Here is a 24,498-nt window from a genome sequence, read left to right on the forward strand (position 1 = left end):
GCATAAAAGTTTGCAAGGCAGTGCTCCCCACAACACTGATGATGCCGAACTGACAGGGAGCTACCTGGCATTGGTGGCCAAGGTTTGCACCTCATTTGTGTCCTCATCCCCTACTCTTCATGTACCTTCCTGATGTGTCAAACCACATGCTGACTGACTCATGAACTCCCTAGCTAGTGCACCTGTGCATATGCATTCTGGGGAGATCACTGGGGCTGACAACCCAACCACTTTCTCCATGTGAATATATTTATGTACCAATAACCAAGGACAACATTTCAAGAATATTGTGGTGAGACTGGGTCAAATCAAGTACTGATTACTAAGAACACTGATTTAGGTAAATGAGTAACCGAAAGCATTAGAGGAGAAGCAAAACATTAAGAACCTTTGGATTTTGGGAAAAACAAACAGGAAAATGAATCTCAGGTCTCTCAGATAACAAAATGTCAATGTGCAATGTGTCCATAAGCACCTTATATTGGTATCATGTTTTGTAGTTTAGAGAAGGCTTCTGTGTGCTTTATCTCCTTCAACCACCAAATATCCCCAGACAGCAGGTATGCCAGTCTATTATGAATACTGAGGGGAGAGATAGTATCTTCTGTGTGCTGATGCCAAATACTGTTTAATAAATGTAATGATCTTTCACAACAACAGGACAATCAACAAGCCAATGCTTAAGAGTAAGCATCGGCCAACGTCACCTCTGAACAACAGGTTAGTGTTGAAATTCACTTTACAAACTGGTTGGCCTCAAATCAGACCAGGTGTGGATCCCTAGGGACGGTGGGGGCCTCTGCCCTAGCCTCTTTTTCCCTTTGGGCAGCAGATATTCATCCTCACACAGGCCAAGGGCTCTTGCCCACGAGGTTCAACTCTAGATGAAGCCCCTTGGTTTCTTCCTCCAGGTAATCAGTGCTGGACGCCCCCACTGGAAGTGCTTCTCCACCTTCAGGCCACTGGCTTCACCAGACAGGTGACTTCTGGGGTGACAGCTCATTGCCTGCCCCTGGGAGGGCCTAACCCAACACGTACAATAAATGTATAACTCAGTCTTTGAGAACTAACTTGACCCTTAAATTAAAAAGAAGGAAAGGAAACCCAAATAAGCTTCACCGCTTCAGACTGGGATGGCTATGAGACAAGATCTTTGGAAACAACCCGGTAACGCATGCCTGTCTGGGCTCTATTGGCTCCAACAGGCACATAGAGAAGCCAAGGAGGCCAACTGAGCTCTGCGGCCCTACATGGAGGCAATGTCAGGTTCTGCAGATGAAGAGTATGGATTCTGAATCATCAAAAGAACACTCCATTTGAAAAACTATTATGGCTAGAAAGGGAAGAAAAGGGGGGAGCCTTCAACAAGTCACAGCCTCCCCACCGCTTCCTAACATAGTGATTTGGGGCTGAACTACTTGTAGCCTAACACAGTTGCTTTAGTTACAAAAAGGGCATGAGCACCGCAAGTGGGCCTGTATGACAGTGATGCAACACTTATGGGCTGGGATAAGGAGCCCACATTTCTAGCATGAACTCCATCCCTCAGAGAGTTTTCAGAAACATTACTGGTGATCTTTAAATGTTACAGGCTTACATCATGAGTCCCTTTCTGTGTGTGCATGTATGTGTCTATGCATGTTTGTTTCCCCTGCTTGATAGGTCTAGGTGAAAAGAGCCATGGGAACAGCTTGAGGACACAGGCATATTAATTTGGAGGGGCCAGGGTAATTATTTTGATCTGAAGCCTGGCAGAGGGGACTTGGTGACCATTTTATTCCAGTAGCCAATCCTTTCAGAGTCATCTCATAGGAGGCAGGCATCCCAGACCCCTCTGCCCTACGTCAATCAAGAAGCCCTGGGGCCGTTCATTTTGTATGCACCAAGGAGGTGCTTGAACTTGTAAGAGGTGAAGAGGTCTTACCTGCTGATGCAGTAAAAAGCAATGAGCCGGAATAAATCTGCAAAACTGATTCCCGAGCCTTCCAGGGAAAAGGCTGCAAAAGAGAGATTTCGGAAACCATCTGAGTGACCCAGAGCATTATTCTGGGAAAGGGAAGGCCCTCTGGTGTTGTCTGCTGTCTGCGCAGGACCATCTCTGTGCTCTCAAATCAACTACTGTTGTGGCTTATCAGAACCAGATGTGAGGAGGATGCGTGTCACTCAGAAAGCAGGCCAGTAAAGAGTCCGTGGCCTTGAAGTTCAGCTCCTGACTCATTGGGAGCACATGCTCTGGTGCTCGGTAAACAGATCAGCATGGGCTCAAATTGCACAACTATCTTTTTCTTAAAAAAATTCAAACACAAATTTGGGCAGGGGATGAGGGGCCAGTCAGGCTGGCATGAGAGGCCATGAACATACAACAGGGCTGGGGAAAAAGCCCTCACTGCCCTTGACCCTTCTTGGGTGGACCTACTGAGTCACATTCTTCTTTTACAAAACAGGCCACCTCTGGTTAAGACACGAGACAAAAGGAGTACAAATCTTGGAGGAAGACACAAAGTTCCAGGAAATTAGCTTTTGTTTAAGTTCAGTATGAAAGATTCTAAAACCCATTTACTTAGAGCGCCCCCACCCACCACTGCTGCCACCACCAAGTGCACAAGCTTCCCAGTGACCATGTTCTGGCAAGATGGGGAGCCATCTTGCACATCTTTCACGCGGCAGGACACTGAACAGTTTGACTTCAAATAATTATGAATTGCCAACCACTCCTCACATCACATCAGCCAAAATGCCACTCAGCCGCTTTTCCAAAAACATTTCAAATATCCTCTGCTTTGTGAAGATTTCCTCTGTTCTGCAATCAATTTTAAGTTGCTTGTTATTTGCTTAGGTTGTATTATTTTGTTTATTTAGTATCTCTGTAGCACCCCTAAACACACCTGTGCCTCTTCACATACACCATGACAGACCGACAGAAATAGAAACATACACGTGCACAATTAATGAATTAAGTAGGAGGAAACTGATGTAGGGTAGGTGAACCTCTCTGAGCCTTCTTTTTCTCATCTGTACAATGGACAAGAATAGGACTTTCCCCTCTCTCCCAGACGGTAGGAGTGGGAACTGAAATTTTAAAAAATGGAGTAACTGTATGTAAATGGATGAATGGCTGAATTCTGCTCCAGAAATCAATACTGATCTCTAAGTTAACTAAGTCAAATTTAAGTTAAAAAATTTTTAAAGTAAACAAACAAAGAAACATGAAGATCTTGGCAATAGGTATGCTGGCCGCTCCTGGGATATTGTTTCTTTTAGGTGTTACTGTCTCAGCTGGCAGACCAAAGGAAGAGATATGTGTGTATACTAACCTGTGTAAACACATAAATATTCCCTATATGTAACCTTCCTTATCCATACTAAGAGAGACATGAGTTCTCGCTCATGTCTCCAACACTAATCCTTACCACAAGGATCATTCTAGTTTCCTGCTCTTACTGCTCTGTAACCCCCACGTCCAAGGTAAGAAACACGGCTCCCACCACCTGCCATCATTTACTTAACTGGTAAACTCCAGTATACATGTGCAGTGGTTTCAGAATTGTTAACCTGTACCCCTGTGGGAAGCAACTTTTATAACTAGAGTACTCATGTGCAGTTCCTTTTGCCTTTAGTCTTTTTAGTCAAAAGGCACTTTTGATTGTCATAATACCATTTATGCCAGTAAAACCTGTTTATTATCTAATAAAATAAAATTTTAAAAATGGAATAATTCATGTGAAAGTAGTCTCTACAAATATGAGCCGGTCTCTGTCACTAAACCATATTATCCAGTCTGACAAAATATCTGTGTTTTTCTTGTAAGTTCTTCCTTTCTCAATTCAGCTCCATTCTCAGAGAAGCCAGAGCTCGGCCAAAAAGAGGCCATCATGGTGGGACCAAGACGTGATGACTAGTTACAGGTGAATGATTTGTTCAGACTAGTTTTTTCAATCACATTAAGTCCCCTGGCTAGGAGTAGGGAATTGATACAAGTCCTGACACAACAGGGAGGAAAAATCTTCAGCCAGGAGGAATCTAAGATAAACACCAAGAAAGCTTTAAAGTACAAATATTAACTGTACTTAATGTAGGGGGGCAGAGAGTGGGGGCTTCCAGGCTAATTTATCACGCTAAACTTTGGAAATTAGAAGAGATGTAAAAACCAGTTATATCTAGCACTTCGTGTTTAGCGACTTCCAAAAGCCACCTCAGCATTGCCTTCCCTCACTTAAAATTTGATCCATGGTCTTTAGAACAGAGGTTTTGCCATCTATCTTGTGATTACTTCCTAATGCAAATAAAACTGGTATAAGCCACTCGTGGAGGTTCTCCCGGGATCAGTGACCTTGTGAAGCCCAGAGGAAAAACATCACAAGGCCCAGATTCACAGCCAAATCTGAGGCTGACGACAAAGAGGTTGGCAGGTTTCACTTCTGTGGGGAACGTCTCCTCTAGGCTCCATGAAGGCAATTTGGCTCAGCGAGACTATGAACTCTGGGTTGAGTGTAATCCCTTATCTGCCCTTAAACTGACTTCAGTACCTTCTGTTACTTCAAATGCAGGGCTTGAGGCTTGCTCAGGTGGAAATCAGGAAGCAAGGGAAAATCCTGGTCTCAGTCTTGGTCTCAGAGAGTCAATGAGCTGCCAAACTCACCTCTCCTGGCCTTCACTTCTCAGCTTGCTAACCTGTGATTTCAATGAAGCCTTCCCCTTTGGGGCACAGATTGCCACGGATCCTTTCTTGGAGGCTCGCAGTACACCAGCACTGCGTGTTCCCTTTTATATTTAAAACATGGCCTCCCAAGTCTTTACATTTTCATGTGCAGAACAGAGAGAAGACCAATGCCACTACTCTCCCTTCAAAACTTCCACCAGTTGATTTTTTTCAGAGGGCTTCATTCTGCCTCCAGTTAGCTGTGTTTCATACAAGACTGAACAGCAATTGTCTGGAGGCAACACGTCCGCTCAAGGATTATTCACAAAGATGTCCAGGCACATGCTTTAGCATGACATCCCATAAAAAGGCACAGTTGTTGTGGCTTGTCCTGTGGTTAGTCATCAGCAGACCTAGGAACCAAATCCATGCTCTACTTAACTGGGAAGGGGGCAAGAAAGCCAACCTGCCATGTGCTGAGCAGTGGACTACACACTTTGCACACAGGCTTGTGTTCAATGAAACTGTTAACAGCTTCCTGATGTTGCGATCACCCTATTATACTGATAAGAAAACCAAGGCTCCTTGTATAGTCTAGCTGCCCAGTCACTGAATGAATAAATAACAGTGCCAGGACTCAGACTCATATCTGTCTGTCGCAAAGGGCAAGCTGCTTTCCACTTCCACTTGCTCAGGAGACCTGAGGTCCTCCCATCAACCAGGACTTCGCCATCAGGTGACCACTTACTGTATGTGCTTTCCTTTATGGCAAATTCCTTGAGTGGGGCTCCAAATTCACAGGGCAGACGAAGTGAGAGAACTTTCTTCTGCATTTTGGTGGATTTTCGAACGAGGAAGATCTAGCAGAGGGAGAAAAAACCTCAAGCTTAGGAAATATCTAGAAGAACATGGGCATATGGGCATATGGTTTCCTGCACACCCAACATCCATGGGAAGAATGTCCTTTATAACTAAACTGCAAGGCTCAACCTAGGACACTTTATTGCCAGTGAAAGGGACTATCAAGAACCAGCTGCCTTCTTTTGATAACTGGCTTCAAAAGAATCCTACTTCCCCTTTGACAGACTCTTCTCCATGAGACTAAGAGCTCCTTTAGTCTGCAGCAGCATTTTTGGTTTGTTGATTGTTTTATAGTTCATGTTACATGTCCTTTAGCCCTTGTCTCTTATGGGCATTATGGTTGATGAAACCCAGATTCTAAACATGGGTAACATGGCTGAACCACAGGAGGTGAATTGGGAGTTCACTGGTTAAGTTGGCTCATGGGTATATTTATGAGAGAAAATTAAATTTGTGGGGCGCCTGGATGGCTCAGTCAGTTGAGTGTCCAACTCTTCATTTCGGTTCAGGTCATGATCTTGGGGTCGTGGGATTGAGCCCTACATCAGGCTCCACGTTTAGTGGAGTCTGCTTCTCTTTGCCCCTCCCCACACACTAACTCTCTCTTTCAAATAAATAAATAGATCTTGAAAAAAAAAAGAAAGAAAGAAAATTTGTTTCCGAGTGAAAAAGCAGGTTTTTAAAATTAAAATCTGATTTGCTAGCTTCTCTTGGAATACAGGATGATATGGCAAGACCAGGTAGGGTAACTATTGCTGGAGATAAAAATGTCTGCCCCATCAGGGAGGTGGGGAGGTATGCTCTGAGGTTTACTGAAGCCAACGCTGGAACTGCAGGTTCATTTTTACCTGAGTCACCCCAATCTGTGATAATCTCCCTCCAGGTTCTAATACTGTCTTCAGACATGTGCTTTATTTATTTTTTTAAAAGATTTTATTTATTTATTAATGAGACACACACACACAGGGAGAGAGAGAGAGAGAGACAGAGACAGAGACAGTGACAGAGACGCAGGCAGAGGGAGAAGCAGGCTCCATGCAAGGAGCCCAACACGGGACTCGATCCCAGGTCTCCAGGATCTAGTCCTGGGCTGAAGGTGGCGCTAAACCACTGAGCCACCTGGGCTGCCCCAGACACGTGCTTTAAACCAACCCAACCCCCAGCACCAATCTTGGGCCACCAAATCTATCCTGCTGCCTATTTTTATAAATGAAGTTTTATTGAAACAAAGCCACGCTCATTCATTTACATATTGCGTGTGGTTGCAAGGCAGATTTGAGAGGTTGTGACAGATTATACGGCCCACAAAGCCAAAAATAGTTACACTTTGGCCTTTTATAGAAAGGTTGCTGATTCCTACCCTAGGACATAGATGAATTAAGGATGGTGGCACCCCAAGGACCCATGCCACCACGGCTGGACTTTCAAATCTTCCTTCCTCTCAGACCCGCTTTCCTTCCCTTCAGCATCTGGCTTCTGGTTCACTCTGGCCTCTCCTGCTCCATGCTGCTCCTGTCCTCAGCCTGCCCTCAGCCTGCCCTAACTCGTCAGGCAGGTCCCACCCAGGGATCAAGTAGATGGGCACACAGAACATTCTCCTGACTTGTGCCCCACAGGTCTCAGCAGGAATGGATGTGCCCGGCACTGGGAAGAAAGCCAGGAAGGAAGGGAATTGTTGCCTGGCAACACAGGGCAACCTCCCTCCTCAGAATTTCTGTGCAGAAATGCAGGAGCAGACAACTCAACTTCCAAGAAGAGGGGGCAGCACAGATGTGGGTCCTGATCATACAGATGCAGGCTGCAAGAAAGGACCGGGCATATGCTGGCCATGGAACTTTCCACAAGGATGATCAAATATTGCACCTCGTCACCCTGAGCATGATCCAACAGGAGTCTCAGTCCCCTCTATTTCTGTCAGATGAGAAACAAAGACTCACTTATAAGTCAAAAAGTGATAACAGAGAGGCTCTGGCTGATAAGAAACTCAAGTTTATTTTTGTGCCCAATTGCTACAACATTCTCAGCTAGCTAGGATGGAGGGAGGATCCCCCCCCCTTTTCCCCAAGCTTCTTCATCTATTTCTTAGTTTCTATCTCTTATCATGAGTTGTTATAACTTTATCTGTGGACTTATTGTATTTATTATTATTTTTTTTTTTGTATTTATTCTTTTTTGGGAAGTAGACGTGGTACACAGTACTGTTCGGTATAACTTTCTGTGACGGAAACTTGATATCCGCACCATCCTATATGGTAGCATCCAGACATCTGTGGCTAGTGCCACTGAGGAAATGAATTTTTAATTTAATTAATGTAAATTGATTAACTAATTAATTTTAAAGATGTTGTTTATTTATTCATGAGAGACACAGAGAGAGAGGCAGAGGGAGAAGAAGGCTCCATGTGAGGACCCTGATGCAGGACTCGATCCCAGGATCCTGGGATCAGGACCTGAGACAAAGGCAGATGCGTAACCATTGAGCCACCCAGGTGCCTCTAATTAATGTAATTTTAAATAGCCACATGGGGCAAGTGCCTACCACTTGAGCAGCACAGGATACACCAGTCACTGAGTGATATTTTTTGAGGAACCTCTACAGAGTTGTGGAGTAGTCTTGATTAAGAGATGGGTGTTGGGTAGGCAGTAGCTGAAGAAACAAAATTGGACTGTGAGCCCTGTGGGGAGCCACTGATGAAGCCCAAGAGAAATGGGATCACATCAGCAGCCAGAGAAGACAAGCCTATCGACACTGAACTTTTGAACTTTGGAAGTGCCTCTTTGAATGGCTGGACCCTGGCAGGGATCTCGGGCTCAGGATGCAAATAGCAAGGGCAACTGAAGACCCGGCAACCAGGGTCATCCTCAGTTCTGAGGCCCAAGACGTCAGTCCAGGGCCCTCCTCATTACTCAGATGCCTGTCATCCTGCCAAGTCCTGGACCTCCCTTGGTAACAGAGCCAATGAAGACAGAAAGACAAACCATGAAGGGCTCTTTTCCTTGGAGCTACCTCAGACATCCCACAATCCCCTTGCATTGCAACCCAGGTGCATACTGGAAGCCGTGATCCCTACAGCCTGAGAAGAACTTACTGGGACTCCAAGTCTTTTTCTTTAAGGAAGCAGCAGCCCTGCCTCTCTCAACCTGTTTCCCAGGATTCTGAGTCTTACCCCCGGAGGCTGGGACCGGAGGACTTGTGCTGCCTCCTCCTCACTCAGACTCAGCTGCAGCCATATAGGATGGGTGTGCAGAAGCCGGTCCAAGATGCTGAGCCTGCTGGAGAGGCTGTCATAGCCAGAGTCCCGCGGACAGGTCTTCATATCCTTTTCTTCGGAATAGCCATCATCCTTGTGTCTCACCATGCTAGGAGAAAGAGAATTGGCAGGGATCAAATGGCTGCAGTCCCATTTCCTTGACAAGGAAACCATCCTACAGTCTCTAGGCTAGGCCTGTCCTAGCACATCAGCCATCTTTCATCACCACCTCACTTGTCTTCCCCTCTAACCCAGAAGCTTTCTGAAGGTAGATGCCACATAAGCTCTCACTCCATGTCTATACTATTAAACAGAATACTCCACAGACCCAACAGACCTTCTATTTCTAACCCAGTTTTCAAAAAGTTCTAAATTGAATGCTGCTGAGTCTTTCTTCTGGCATAAATCATTTCACAATTTGAGTGCAGGACCCTAAATGCTGCATTCAATCTGGTAACACGAGGTTCTATGACCGAGAAGCATATATCATAAGCACAACCATGGCATGCACCAAAGCAAAACCAAAACATTCACACTCATTTATGCACCCTCATTTGTACCCAAGTGAACTGGATTTCATTTCTTTTCACACATCTTGGCATTTTTATTACTAATATTATTTGTAATAAAATCTCACAGTTGAATAATGCTGTGCTATTCGTAAGATCATACTAACATTAGTTCATAATTGCTATAAAGTGGAAACAGCCCAATTTCCATCACCTAATGAATGGATAAATAAAAAGGGGAATTTTATTCAGTCATAATAATCATTCATTCTTTTTATGAATGGAGTATTGATCCATGCTCCAAAATGGGATGAACTGTGAAGACTTCATGCTAAGTGGAAGCAGCTAGACACAGATATTGTATGACTACACTTTATACAAAATATGGAGACTAGACAAAAATAGAGAAACAGAAAGATTAGTGGTTGCTTGGGACTAGTGGTGGGGGCAGGATGGGTAGTGGTTGCTAATAGGCAGGGAGTTCCTTTCTGAGGTAAAGAAAGTGTTCTGGACCAAGATGTGCTGATGGTTGTACAACTCTGTGAATGTGCTGAAAACCATTGAATTGCACACTTTAAAGTATGATGTATGATTGAAATCTCAATTTAAAAATATATTGATTCCCATAGTTGCCTTTGGTGCCAACACTAATCCTATGCCTGAGTATTTAAATCCCATTTTATGAATGAGAAAACTGAGGCCTCAAGAAGGCATTGGGCTGTCCAGAATTATAAACACCCATGAAATGGCAGAGCTAAAAATTCAAGAGGTCTGGTGTCCCTCCAACTTTGCAGGTAACAAGAAAGATCACGAAAACAGGTGAGCACATATCTACGTAGTGTCTACTGTGTGCCAGGCCCTTTGCAAACATTTTCTCATTTCCTTTATAACAGCCCCCAAAGGCAGGTACCAGGAATCCAGTGTTTAAAAAAAGATGGGGTGGGGCTGCCCTGTTGACTCAGTGGTTTAGCACCGCCTTCAGACCAGGGCATGATCCTGGAGACCCGGGATCAAGTCCTACGTCGGGCTCCCTGCATGGAGCCTGCTTCTCCCTCTGCCTGCGTCTCTGCCTCTCTCTCTCTCTCTCTCTGTGTCTCTCTTGAATAAATAAATAAAATCTTTAAATTAAAAAAAAAAAAAGGTGGGGTGGGGTAGAGGGACAGGGAAACCCGGATTTCTTGAGTAACTTGCCCAAGGCAAGTATATGCCTCTGGTGAGAGTGAGCAGGTAGGCATTCCAACCCAAGAGTGCCTGGCTCTGGTGTCTCTCTTCCTCTACCATGTCCTGGCTGTCCTTGAACTCATCAACACCGGTCCTGGAGCGGCCAGTGGAAAATATCAAACCTGATCACTCACATTTGAAGAGTCAAGTTCACATTGGGGTTCAAATGGTCTTCAAACTTCTAAATCGAAAGAAACCCAAATGTGTGGCCTGAATGAAGTTTATTTTATTTTATTTTTTTATGATAGTCACAGAGAGAGAGAGAGAGGCAGAGACATAGGCAGAGGGAGAAGCAGGCTCCATGCACCGGGAGCCCGATGTGGGATTCGATCCCTGGTCTCCAGGATCGCGCCCTGGGCCAAAGGCCGGCGCTAAACCGCTGCGCCACCCAGGGATCCCTGAATGAAGTTTTTAACATTGCAAATGATGATGATAAAGTCAAATAGCCAAGAGTGGGAAAATGTTAAAAAAAAAAAAAGTGTACCTTTCTCATTTGGCCCACTCCACCCCTAAGAGCTGGAGTTGAATATAGAAGATCATCCTTGGGTGAGCAGGCTCAGTAACAATACCCACAAAGAGAGCGCATGGGCTGGGCAGAGACCCACAACCTAATGTCTTCCATGCATGTTCGACTTTCTTCAGCTCTGAAGAATCTCGTGCTTCCATTCAAGATTTACATTTTTGTTTCCCCTTTAAGTTTTCCTTTACATTTGCTACAACTTTCCAGATGGGAGAGTCTGGGCCAAAAAAAGAGCAGTTTCTCATTGTGCAGATGCCATTCCAGGGCCTCTAGGTATTTTGAAGTGAATCTTTGCAGCTATAAGAACATACTCTTCAAAATGAAGCTGGTGTTAGAATTCCTTTCATGTGAGGTAAATGAGGCAACTTTAGAGCAGTGATTCTCAACGCTGACTGCCAAGCAAAACTGCCTGGAGAACTTAAGCATGTTTTGATGGTTAGACTGCACCTGAGATCAAATAAATCAGACACTTTGGGATGGGGCACAGGCATCAGAATTTTAAAAATTTCCCCAGGCAATCTCAACTTGCAGCCAAGTTTACAACCGTTGCCTTGGATTAGCACTTGAGCCTGAGAGAGAAATCTCCTAGGGTTTGTTAAACTACAGATTCCTGGTCTCAGCTCCAGAGGATCTGATTCTGCAGTTCGGGTGGGGCTCTGCATTTCTAATGAGCTCCAGGACTTGCTGATGCCACAGTCTGAGGAGCATGAGGAACAAAATGTGTACTTGAACTCAGAACCAATTAAGTGCAGTGAGGTTTTTTTGGTGGGAGGCGGGGGTGGTAGTAACATACCACTGAGAATTCTCCAAACCTAAGTAAGCCTTTCATCCCTGCCATCTAAGGCTAGTGATATTTTACCAGGAGAAAATTCTAGAATCTCTAATACAGCAATCCTAACACTCATGTGTGCTGTGAGTAAATATGTTGCCATGTCTTCCTTCCTTAGAAGGGCACATCCTGTGCACCTCAGTTGTTCAAGAAGTAAAGAGTCTTTGTCCTGACAACCCATCTCAGCCTAAAAAGCCAGGACCCAGACAGGAAGACAGTGAATAAGCTTCATGGGGCATCATAAAGGAGCAACCATAGATTAGATCTTGTCTTTGCAAATGACCAAGCTAACACCTTTCTTTAACAGTCAGATATCTGAGGTTTATAATATATTATTATAAGATAGTTTGAAAGGAAGAATGAAATAAGGCAGTTTGGCCTTTATCAGAGACAAGACAACCTTTAGGAAAGAGCTAATGAGGGCAAGGAGTGTGAACTGCAGGCTTTTGGTGCCCTGCCCAGTTCCCCTTTACCAGACCAGACCAGTCCCTACCCCCCTACCCCCCCGCCACGGGTGTCATCTGCCCCCGGGCCCGGTCACATCTGGGAAGTTTGTCCTCCCCTGGGAGCAGCTGCACTGCTACTAATATACTGAACCAGGGCATAGAGGAACGGCCTGTGTGCCTGAAGGTGGGACAACTCTGGGGTGCTGTCCCTGAGGCAGAGCTCCCTGTGGGATCAGACCAAGGGGACACTGCAGCTGCCCTGTTAGCTTTGTTTTTGTTTGTTTGTTTGTTTTTTACAGATTTTATTATTTTATTTATTCATGACACAGAGAGAGAGAGAGGCAGAGACACAGGCAGAGGGAGAAGCAGGCTCCATGCAGGGAGCCTGATGTGGGACTCAATCCCCGGTCTCCAGAATCACACCCCAGTCTGAAGGTGGTGCCAAACCGCTGGGCCATCGGGGCTGCCCGCCCTGTTAGCTTTGCCTGCTTTCCTACTCATCCCTGACTGCACCACTCCCTCCCTCACAGGATGCTCCTGAGACCCATTTCAGTAAATCACTACATGAGGCTCAGCTTCTGGGGAATCAACCTAAAACAGAAACTGATGAGATGAATAGAAACCAGTGATTCTGAAAACAGATATCTGCATCCCGAATGGGGGGAGAAACAAGGAATGAGTGATCTGTAAACCAGACATCATTGTGATGTAATTCAGGAGATTCTAATGACGACAAGGTCAGGGTCAGCCAGCCCCAGCTGGCAGGTGAGACATACCTCCCCTTCTGAGCTTCGTCTTTCTAATCAGCAAGTGGTAAATAACACCTCCACCATGGTGTAGAACTGATACAAGCCAGATCCTGATGGGTGCTAACATCAGTAGGTGGAACAGAATATTCAGTCTCCAATTTTCAGCCTACAGATTACTTATTAGGAAGAGGAAATGTACCCTGATAATGGAGAAATCTGTGAGATACCATTTTTTTAAGATTTATTTATTTATTTATTCAGAGAGAGAGAGAGGCAGAGACACAGGCAGAGGGAAAAGCAGGCTCCATGCAGGGAACCCGATATGGGACTCGATCCCAGGTCTCCAGGATCATGCCCTGGGCCGAAGGCAGGCACTAAACCTCTGTGCCACCGGGGCTGCCCAAGATACCATTTTTAAAAAAAGATTTTACTTATTTATTTAGGAGAAAGCAAGCTAGAGACAGAGGGAGAGGTAGCCGACTCCCCGCAGAACAGGGAGCTTGACACCAGGGCTCAACCATGAGGACCCTGGGATCATGACCTGAGCTGAAGGCAGATGCTTAACTGACTGAGCCACCCAGGCGCCCCTGTGAGATACCATCTGAATCAAGTGATCAGCATTAACACCTCCAATAATCAGGCACCTGACATCAGGTGCCACTGATATGATGCTCTGAGAAGGTTATAATAACCTCGAGGTCATCCTCCTGCCTCCAAACATGCTTAACCTGAATCTACGCAAGAGAAAACAACCATACAAATCCAAATTCAGGGACTTCCTGCAAAACCACTGGCCTGAACTCTTCAAAATATCAATGTCACGAAATATTTTTAAAAGGCTGTGGGAAAAAAACATAAAATAAAGGCTGTGGGATTCTTATAAAAGGAGAATAAAGAGATCTGATAACTCTATTGAGTGCACAGAATTGATGACATATGGCATCAAAATAAAAAAAAAGCAATAAAGGACAATCAGACCTCTGAATAAGGGCATATAACATAATATTGTATTAATGTTTAATTTCCTGACTGTGATGATTTTATTTATATAGGAAAATGCTCTTGTTCTTAAGAGATGCAAACTGAAGAATTTAGGGTCAAAGTATGAAAATGTTGGAAAGTAAGTGTCAAATGGTCAGCCTCCCATTCCCCTCCAAAATAGGGGAGTGCAGGTAATATAGAGGTAAGGGAAATGTGGCAAAATTTCAATAATTGGTAAATTTAGGTGGACAGTACTATTCTCAGCTTTCCTATAACATTTGAAATTTCTCAAAACAATAGGTGGAGGAAAATGTCTACTATCTCCCTGGGTTTATGAGTATAAAATTCATTTATTTATACAACTAGTACTACTATTTCCAAGCATCTAGGCCTGCTTTCATGGAGAGATAAAGCTTTGGTATGGGTTCAGTAAGACCCACATCTACCTGTGAAAATACTGGGAAGACCACAGAATGCCCCATAAATGTAGGGTGCTTCTAGGGGGAGAGAACAAACTCTGGGCAACTCACATACTGTATCTGCCCTCATTCTAATGACCCAGGCCTCGTGGCTCTGAAGCAGCTTGGTGGATATTACACCCACTCTAGGGGACAGGGCTCTCCAGCTCCAGCTACATTCTGGTTGCACCCAATTTAAGGCTCTTTTGAGTATGGGATGAGAACAACCTTTCCACTTGGTTATATTCCCTTCATTCCTAGCACCAGCTGTTAGTAGCCTAGACAGGGGCAAGAACAAGTGACTACAGAAAGCATGTTCTAATGTAGGCTAGACAGAAAGATACTAGATCTACTTTTATTAAGTCACACAGAATCAAATTCACCTCAGAGAAACCAATAATCAGCAGAGTTTCCAAGTGATGCTCTTTCTTGTCCTAGTCCAGAACTCCCAAGGATCATGACCTATCATTGCACCTGCCAATGACCATGGTCCCAAACATCACATAGGAGAACTATACTTTCACGTTACAATCCAGTCTTTCTTCAAACAAATGACATTGAGAACAAAGCAATATATAAACTACATAAAACTTTGATGTAGGTTGTCTTTGTGGGGAAAAACACTGGTGCAGTAAATATAGCCAGCAACCTTCTGTACGTAAAGAATCTTAATTCAGCCATTGAAGAGCAGAAATGTAGCTTTAGGAGACTTGATATAAGGCATAATGCCAAATAATTACCAGCAACAATGTGCTACCTTCCTTTTATTTTTTTTTTTTAAGATTTTATTTGTTTAACAGAGAGAGAGAGAAGGAGGGAGAGGGAGACAGCCAGAGAGCACAAGCAAGGGGAATAGCAGAGGGAGAAGCAGGTTCCCTGCTGAGCAGGGAGCCAATGTGGGGCTCAATCCCTGGAACCTGAGATTATGACCTGAGCTGAAGGCAGGCGCTTAACCAACTGAGCCACCCAGGGGCCCCATGGTGGTACCTTCCATTTGACTAATGAGTCTCAGCAAAGGTGCAGTGCTCTGGATGGCTCTATGCTCAGCACATGGGGACAAAACAAGAAATACAAACAACAAAAAGTCAAGCCTTCCCTGTGCATGTTAAAAGCACACCTTCATTAAGCTGAACAATTATATATTTAATTTTTATTTACTTATTTAATTTAATATTATATATTTTAAAAAAAATTTAAGACTTTATTTATTTATTTATTTATTTATTTGAGAAAGAGCATGAGCAGGGGGAGGAGCAGAGGGAGAGGAGAAGTGGACTCCCCACTGAGCAGGGAGGCTGACGTGGGGCTCAATCATAGGACTCTGTGATCAAGACCTGAGTGCAGGGATGCTTGGGTGGCTCAGCGGTTGAGCATCTGCCTTCAGCCCAGGGCATGATCCTGGAGTCCCAGGATCGAGTCCCTATGGGGAGCCTGCTTCTCCCTCTGCCTGTGTCTCTGCCTCTCTCTTTGTGTCTCATGAATAAATAAATAAAATCTTTTAAAAAACCCCCAAAGATCTGAGTGCAAAGGCAGATGCTTAACTGACTGAGCCACTCAGGTGTCTCTGAACAATTATATTTTTTATTTTTTTTTATTTTATTTTTTTTTTTTTCAATTATATTTTTTAAATGGACAATTTACATCAACATCTTTGATAAGATATTCTTGATTATTTTTTAAAGACAGTCACTGTTTCAATTAAATACTTAAAATGTACTCTGAATCTTTCTTTCCAAAGCAGACTGTTAGATCATAGTTCAACTAAAAAAGAGATGGATTTAGTTAATTAACAACTTCTAAAAACCTCTCATCAAATCAATGGTGAGTCCTCTGGAATTAAATAACACAGGCAGTGACTCTAAGCCAGGAATGTTCTCCTAAACCACTTCATGGCTCTCTGGTTCATGCAGAAGCATGTTGGCATATGTGAGTATGTGTGCCTCCCCACAAACATTATTCTGTCTGCCTGGGATTTGGTACTACCAAATGCAGTCTACCTTCATGGAAAAGCCACTCTTATATTTTATTGAGGTGTTATGTTTTGTTTCCACTTACAGAATGAATGGCCTTGTAAACTGGAACATCTGGAGTCATTTAGATGATGAGGTAAGCAGGATGGGTTGAAGGAAGGACTATCACGACCTTCTATAATACAGCTTCACGGGATCCCTGGGTGGCGCAGCGGTTTAGTGCCTGCCTTTGGCCCAGGGCGCGATCCTGGAGACCCGGGATCGGATCCCACGTCAGGCTCCCGGTGCATGGAGCCTGCTTCTCCCTCTGCCTGTGTCTCTGCCTCTCTCTCTCTCTGTGACTATCATAAATTAAAAAAATATATATATATATAATACAGCTTCACTTTTGACTTCTGTCTCCTTCTCTACTTCCTAGTTCCTGGCTCCAGGCTCCACCCCTGGTCTCCTATGTCAGGCTTTAGAAAGGTGTGTAAGGTGATTCTCTTTTGGAAGGGGAATCCTGTGCTTGCTTTCCCTGTTCCTTCCAGGCCAATCCTGGCAACGAACTTGGGGCTGAGGAACCCAAGGTCACCTCAGATTTGGATCCAAAGCAGTTAGTGGCAGCCTCCAGCCAGGTCTTACCTGGATTTCCAGCAAAATGCTCCCTGATAACTCAGCCCTGAGGGAGACTCAGTGTTCTTCCTGCAGCCTGAGTGCCAGGTCCCTGAAGGTCGCCAGTGGACCTTCCCAATCTTTAAGAAAACTAATAGTTTTTGCTTGTTTACATGGTAAGTGTCTAATTAAACTGTCCTAGAATGAGTCATGACAAATCAGTGAGGTTAATTATAATCAATAGGATGCTGACCCTATCAATAATACACAGCAAAACAAAAATAAACAACAAAAGCAGAGTCTTGGCTTCTGAGGTGCTTTTGTCCAGGACTTAATTTGGCTTAAGATTCATCACACCGTCTGTCTCTCTACCAAACAGCGCAGTCCTGCTACAAAGTGTAGAACTCAAAAACAAAGCAAAACCATGTTCGGTAAGAAAATTCTGATATTTTATAAATTCTCTATGGCTTATTAAAATTGGTAATATTTCCCAAAGAATATTGGATATACCAAGTCAGTACACGGAGGCACTGTTTTTATTTTAATGTCCAGGACTTACTTACATAGCTACTGGATTTAGTGTAGTTCCCAATGATGCAGAGATATTAAATTTACTTTTTTCCCCATTTTTTTTTATTGTGGAAAAATACACACAGCATAAAATTTACCATCTTAACCACTTTTAAAGGGAGAGTTCAGTGGAGTTATGTATATCCATACTGTTGTACAACCATCACTACCATCCAACTCCAGAACTCTCTTTCTCTTGCAAAACTGAAACCCAAGCTTTGTAAAAAAAAATACCCTCCCCCCACTTTGGGAGACCACCACTCTACTTTCTATCTCTATGATTTTGACTCCTCTAAGTATTTCATGTAAGTGGAATCATACACTTTTTGTCTTTTCATGACTGGTTTACTGAATACACTTTTAAAAATATATGTCAAAGGTGAGTCAATTCAAAGAAGAATGTTAGGTACGTTAATAATAGGGAAGATGGTGCAAGAATAAGAGAAAAAATGTGGCATGATGGGTGGAATTTGGGCTGAGACAATCTGGATTAAAAAATAATATTTAAAAAATAATAATATTTTGCCTATGTTAATGTTTACAAGGCTTGCTCTTGGACTCAAGGGGGAAGATGATCCCCTAAAAGTATCTATTTGCCACTGTTCAGCTCCCTTCTTCTCTGAGTGCAGGCTACTCTGAGTGCCCAATGGATACTGGCTCCAGCTTCCTTGTCAAAACCAAGGTCAGATCCTGTTCCCTCCCTATCTCCTGCAGCTGCAAGTCATCTTTTGGCACATTCAATTCCTTCACCCACTGTGTATACATATGCACCTCTGGGCCACTGACTCCATTTTACTCTGCATTACACTTAACTCCCTCACTAGCCTAGCTTCACCCCTAGGCAGGCATTGATCATATGCTTGCTGTATGCCTGATGGGGGACTGGTTCAGATCTCATCTGCAAACAACAGGTTTATTCCTTGTGAATGAGGAAGAGAAGCTCAGTGGGCAACGAGAAACATCATGGGCACTAGGTCTCTCCGTTAGCTTCTTTCTGGGTCCCCCATATATAACATCTGATCCAGGCCTTCCCTCAGCCAGGTCCAACAATAGAATCTGGCTGCCCAGCCCCAGTCTCAAAAGACAAAAGGTTCTTGTCTCTCTGTTTATCAGGAAATGGGTGGCAAAAATCACCACAGCTACCAAGATCCTCCTGGCCTTTGGCCATCTTATGGCCTGGGGCAAGAAAAGGAAGCAGCCCAAATCCTTCCAGAACAACAAATCTAAAGTTTTCTTTCCTCATGGCTCATGAATTTATTTCATGGACAGGCCCTCCAACCTCCCACCAGCTGGCAAGGGGTGGGCTTTGGATATAAAAGTCAATACTGAAAAAAAAAAAAAAGTCAATACTGAGTTTTAGCTGATGCCCACTGACACAGAGCATTAGTGATACATGCTTCACTTAAGGTTCCCCCAAACAGAATGCCTTATCCCAACACTGAGAATGAGATTTAATTTCAACAAAATGGGTTGACATGTACCAGCTGGTGGAGCACAGAGAAGATACGAGTAAAGAGTATTGGCAGTAAAGCTGCCTTTCTTAGAGGTATGGAAAAATCCAGAATGGTAACCCCACACGCACACCTATGGGGACTTTAACATTCAGTTCTCGGCAAAGTTCTCACTTACCTGGAGTCAGGATGCATCAACATGTGAATTTCCTGCATATGTGAATCAACATGAAGATGTTAGGTTTTGTAAGGCATGCATGGTTTAAGCTTGATGCTGGCCTCCCCTCAGCCTTCTAATCTCCAGTGGTTTGGTATGGTTTGGTAGAAACAGCACTTGTAGTCAGCTGGGATCAAAGCCTCAGCTGACTCTTCCTATCTGTGAGGCCTTGGCTTGTCAGTACATGTCACTCAGACTCAGTTTCCCCTGTCTCTAAAGATGAAGTCTTATTAGAAAAAGGAATCTGTTACTAAAACAAAGTCTAAAAAGAATGGACTCTAAGAGTCTAGAATGTCCTGGGATCTATGAGTAAAGATTCTGTTCAGCAGAGTTTCCAGGATGTCTCTTTCACTATCCCCTAATTTCCAGAAATTCAAAAAAAGAAAGAAAGGCAACCTTCTTGCAGATGGCCTGGGGTGGGTCCTTGTAGCTGGTGCATTCTTCATCCTCCATTAGGGTCTAGTCCCAACCTGGACTCTAGCGCTTGCAATCCTCAACTTTCAGATGTGGCAAAAGAAAGGGTGAAGTTTTTTCTCTTGATATTTCACTAATGGAGGCCCTCCTTCCTTATTCTGCCCATGTGAAGACTTCAGCCTAACAAAGCCTCTTCACATGAGATTGCTTCAGCGGGTCTCAAAGGCAAGAAAGGTGCAGCCTGGGTCATGGCACTGCCAAAGGCTCAGGCTTCCAGGAACAAGAGGCCAATGCAGGAATCATCTTGAGAATTAAGGACCAGACGAAATTGGGAACCCTGTGTCCACCACAACCTTGCTGTTACAGTAGAAGTAGATCCTCATCTACATATCAAAGGAAAGCGAATATACCCCAGATATCAAGCAGTGGCCAACATGCCAGGCTTGGTGTGAGATGAATCAAGGGCTTCCCTGATCTTTGGGGGAGAGAAGTGAGGGGTCTGCCATCAATGGTTTCTGAAAATATACAAGTAGAAGAGGCCCCTTCTGTGGAGAGACAGAGAAAACAACTGCTCACACAAAAGAGATCCATCTGATAAGAATTGTTGGTACAAGGACCAGTTTCAATTTTTGTCACACACACACACACACATATATATACCCATAGAGCAAATGCAAAATTCCCAGAAAACCTGCCATTTCAAAAATACCTACTAGTTGATGTCCAGCGATATCCTACTTTCAATCATGAAAACATTTTGTTAGTATTTGTGAAGCTGAATTAAACCCCTACTCTGAAATATTTAAGTCTGGAGAGGAAGGGAGGCTCAAATTCATTCTGGCTACACATGGGGGCCCTGGCTAATTTCTTGCTTGATAGAAAAATTGCCAGGTGAGCTGAGGAAACTTTTACCCAACACTGGAGATGGGAAAAGTGAGGGGGAAGGCTTGGAGGAGAGGCTATCCCTATAAGGATCACTGCCTGTTTATCTGAGTCCCAGGGTTATTAGAGACTCTCTAGCTTACTCAAGGTCAAAACACTAGATAGAAACACTGATGGAATGGGGGTTCAGCTCTCTGACCCATATGGTCTCCTCTAGCATACAAGTTGATATTTTAATCTCTTGAGGCCTTTCTTTGTCCCTTAAAACTCTAAAAGAAAAGAGACTAATATGTTTTGGGTTGCAGGTTTTATTCCCACACTCAATGGGCTTCTGCTTTCCGAGAGAGGAGGTCTTAGCTTCCTCAAAAGGATTTCTAAGAACGTGTGTGAAGAACTTTCAGGGCCTTCAGTGATTTTTCAGCTCTCTTTACTGAGGACTAGGAGGAGTGAACAAGGCAGAAAATGGGAACAGAAATGCATGTCTGCCTCCAGGCAGGAGGAGGCACTGCGATTTTCATAGAGGAGAAAGATCTGGTGACTTTTATGGCTTATGAACTTCCTGTCATTCAGTCTCCAGCTATAGATGAAAAGGGCAGATAAGGAGCCAATGCTGGCAGGGACCTTCACTGGTTCCTGTAAAACTAAGAAATAGAAACAAAGAACATGTTGTCCTGGCTGCCTTTAAAGCTGAAAACAGGAGAAAGAGCCAGGCAGGCTCTAAGTCTTGGCCTGCTGACCTCTGACCCTGAGCAGTGGCCTGCACGAGGCTTCAGGGAAAGGCAGTCATTTCATGGATTTGCAATTCTTTGTGTTTAAGTGCTTTTGGTTATACTAGTTAACTAGTTAGTTGGACTAAATCTCAACTGCATCCTAACCAAGCACATATTTCGTGGCAGAATGCACTACCAATATAATAGTGAGGCAAGGTCTGTAAAAGGTAAAATGTATTTAACTCCAGAGTATGCCATCTTAAAATTGTGCACCCAAGGGTACTGTGGGCAGGGAAACTAGCGACTAAATTGGAAGGCGCTATCCCTCAACATTAATGGAATCAATTTCTAGGACATGCTGTGCATTTTCAGGACCATCAGAAACCTCCTGGTTAAATCTGTGAAAATCAAGCATGATCTGCCATTTAAGAGCACAGAAAAACATTGGAGGGATACTCGCAAAGGAAAAGAAATACGATAGGCAAACGATCAAAAGTGGTTCTTTCTCTGGGAGTGGGTTCATGGTAATCTTTTTCTTTTAGACATTACTCTTTTTCTACAACGTACATGTTCTACTTGGTCAGCAAAAAAAATAAATCTTGAATGTCCTTTTTGAAAACCTTCCCCAATGTAATAGATGTCACCAATCAAAACAGACTAAAGAGGTGTTTGGAGAATTTTTGATCTGGAGGCTTACCTGATTCTTTATTTAAGGTTAAAGTGGGGGGACTCATCTTTCCTAAAACCATCTCCTACCTGGAATAACCTGCTTCCTTCATCAAGTTTTCAGGATATCTAGTATACTCCACTATTATGTCCTCATTGCATTATATGATACTTGTTTATAATACTTTCTCCGACATCAGGCTACCTGCATGGAGCCTGCTTCTCCCTCTGCCTGTGTGTCTTTGCCTCTCTCTCTCTCTCTCTCTCTCTGTCTCTCATGAATAAGTAAATAAAATCTTAATAAAAAAATATATAAAAATAGCCTTAAAAAAAACCAATACTTTCTCCCTGCACTGTTCCACTGTGTTCCACTGTATTTTAACAAATAATACATATTTTCTTGAAGTTGAACTTAATTGTAGCTACACTGGTAAAAGTATAAGCAAAGAGTTGGTCAGTCTTCATGGAATTCCTTGAAACCATATTCCAAACACTCAGCAGTGGCTTCAAATCAAGAAACAGTTTAAGGGTTTTGCCGGGGGCGTGGGGGCGTGTTGGGGGATGAATCAAGATAGTCATAGCAGAATATCCTCAATGGGCATGATAGAAAAATTTAAGTAATCTCTATACCCAACATGGGGCTTTAGTTCATGACTCCAAGATCAGGAGTCACATGCTCTTTGACTGAGCCAGCCAGGTTTCCTTGGTTTCCCAAAGAAACCATAAATTTTGATAATACCAAACACCCTTTTCCAGGGACCTAAGATACTGCAAGATATATCCAACACTCTGTAGCCAGTGATTATCGTGAGCTTCCCATGGGAGCTCATAGGAAAGAGGAAAACCAACCTTTGTGACAGGTGTGACTGGCCCACTCTCAGATGCTGTGGGACTTGAGGATGGGCCCTCAGCTCTAAACCAATGGCCTGTGGTGCATGCAGCTTTCCAGATATGGCAAAAGAGGAAATATTTGTTTTGCTGGTTATCAGTACCCATGACACAGATGCTGTGAGAAGACAAAATGCAAATTGATTTTTGAATCTGATGACTTAACCTTGCTTCCCGATGACCACATGAATATACTCTCCAAAATCTTCAGAAGAAAGCAGGTATAGATTAATGAATAATGATCACTTTGTATCTGAGTGTATCTTTGTATCACTTTTCCTTTCAAAAGGAAAAGATGGAAAGAAATAATTTGAAGTGACATTAAATTCTATGTCTGAAGTCACTGTAGTTGAGACATATTTTAAAATACATATGTATTTTTTAAATATGGGAAATTGCATTGGATGCAGATGTATTCTGAGTTGCAGAGAAGAATTAAAACTCCAACTATAGCTCTACTAGATTTATACACATACATTTCTTAGTTATGATGCAGCTAATAGCCTTGGCCAAATTAATTCATGAGATGTTGAATATTTCCGCATGTAAGTACTGAACAAAGTACAGCATAAACCAAAAGAATCTAAGACATGGGGAGAATTTCATTAGTGTTTTTTTTTCTGCTACAAGTTTATGATCTAAGATTCATAAGCAGAAATACAAACAATAAAAGGTACATATGTACTTACACCGTTCTCATAATTTCTGGATTGTTTTATCTTTTCATCTTCTCCTCCCAAAAAATCCTTTCCATAACTTCATGCTTTCCATAAATATCATCCAAAGAAATGGCTATGAACATGCCCCACTACTTTAGCCTTGAACTTAAGCATGCAAGAATTATAAAATAATGCTCTGTTAAAACTAAAGAGTTCCCATTCCTGACTCCCACAGCACTGAGATCAGAACTTGAGTCACAACATACAGGTACTGTTACCGGTCTTCATCCATCATGTTTCCAGAAGCTCTAAATCCACCCACCCTTCCAAATAGCTAAAATGAAAAAGCAGCCAATACCAAGAGTAGACCAGCAGAACAGAGCATTTGGAGCTCTCATAGCTGATGGTGGAAGTGTGAATGAATGACTATAATAACTGGAAAATTCGTGGGCACCATTTACTGATGCTGAAAGTTTAACCATCGTACAACTCAACAACTGCACTCCTATATTCTTAATTGAGGGGTGTCACCAAAAAACATGTACAAGAATGTACATAGTAGCATTATTCAAAATAGCCCTAATGTGGAAATAATATCCAGTAATGGTAGACTGGAGAAACCAATTATGTTGGGTTCATACAATGAAATACTACACAAAACATCAAACGAAAGAAGTCAGAGTTAAAAGAACACATGCTATATGATTCCAGTGAAACGAAGTTCAAAAACAGGCAAAACTAATCTATGGCAATACTAGTCAGGAGAAGGGTTACCTTTGGGGTGCACAGCACCTGTGGGGTGCTGCTATGTGGTATGTTTACCACTGAAAATTCACCTAGCTGTATACTTATCTGTGTGCTTTTTCTAAATCATGTTTTAGTTTGGTGGAAAGTTCTTTTTTTATAAGGCAGCACTAAATGAGAATGAGTTTCTCCAGAGTTTCTTTGCTAGGGAGCAAGCTTAAGGCCATTGCCCATTTTTAAATTTCTATTTTTTTATGCACCAGCTGAGG

General features: G+C 43.2%; 1 protein-coding gene and 1 long non-coding RNA gene across 11 annotated transcripts in view; one reads left to right on the top strand and one right to left on the bottom strand.

Moving 5' to 3' along the window:
• Window positions 1-24,498, bottom strand: part of RIN2 (Ras and Rab interactor 2) — a 218,767-nt gene that overhangs the window by 34,398 nt on the left and 159,871 nt on the right. For 7 of the 8 annotated variants that reach the window (XM_038571454.1, XM_038571459.1, XM_038571458.1 and 4 more), the window contains 3 exons: window positions 8,668-8,860; window positions 5,388-5,499; window positions 1,925-1,997 (listed from right to left, as the gene is read on the bottom strand). In XM_038571454.1, the coding sequence (XP_038427382.1) occupies window positions 1,925-1,997; window positions 5,388-5,499; window positions 8,668-8,860 (378 nt within the window). The remainder of the gene's footprint in view (window positions 1-1,924; window positions 1,998-5,387; window positions 5,500-8,667; window positions 8,861-24,498) is intronic. The other variant, XM_038571456.1, reaches the window with a different exon arrangement.
• The window catches only part of LOC111092136, a 51,836-nt gene continuing 43,497 nt past the window's right edge, over window positions 16,160-24,498 (top strand). The window contains exons 1-2 of one of the 3 annotated variants that reach the window (XR_005377499.1): window positions 16,160-16,390; window positions 16,522-16,570. This is a non-coding gene — a long non-coding RNA (uncharacterized LOC111092136). The remainder of the gene's footprint in view (window positions 16,391-16,521; window positions 16,571-24,498) is intronic. The other 2 variants (XR_005377498.1, XR_005377497.1) reach the window with 2 other exon arrangements.

Source organism: Canis lupus, chromosome 24 (assembly GCF_011100685.1).
Source record: "Canis lupus familiaris isolate Mischka breed German Shepherd chromosome 24, alternate assembly UU_Cfam_GSD_1.0, whole genome shotgun sequence".
Lineage (NCBI taxonomy): Eukaryota > Metazoa > Chordata > Mammalia > Carnivora > Canidae > Canis > Canis lupus.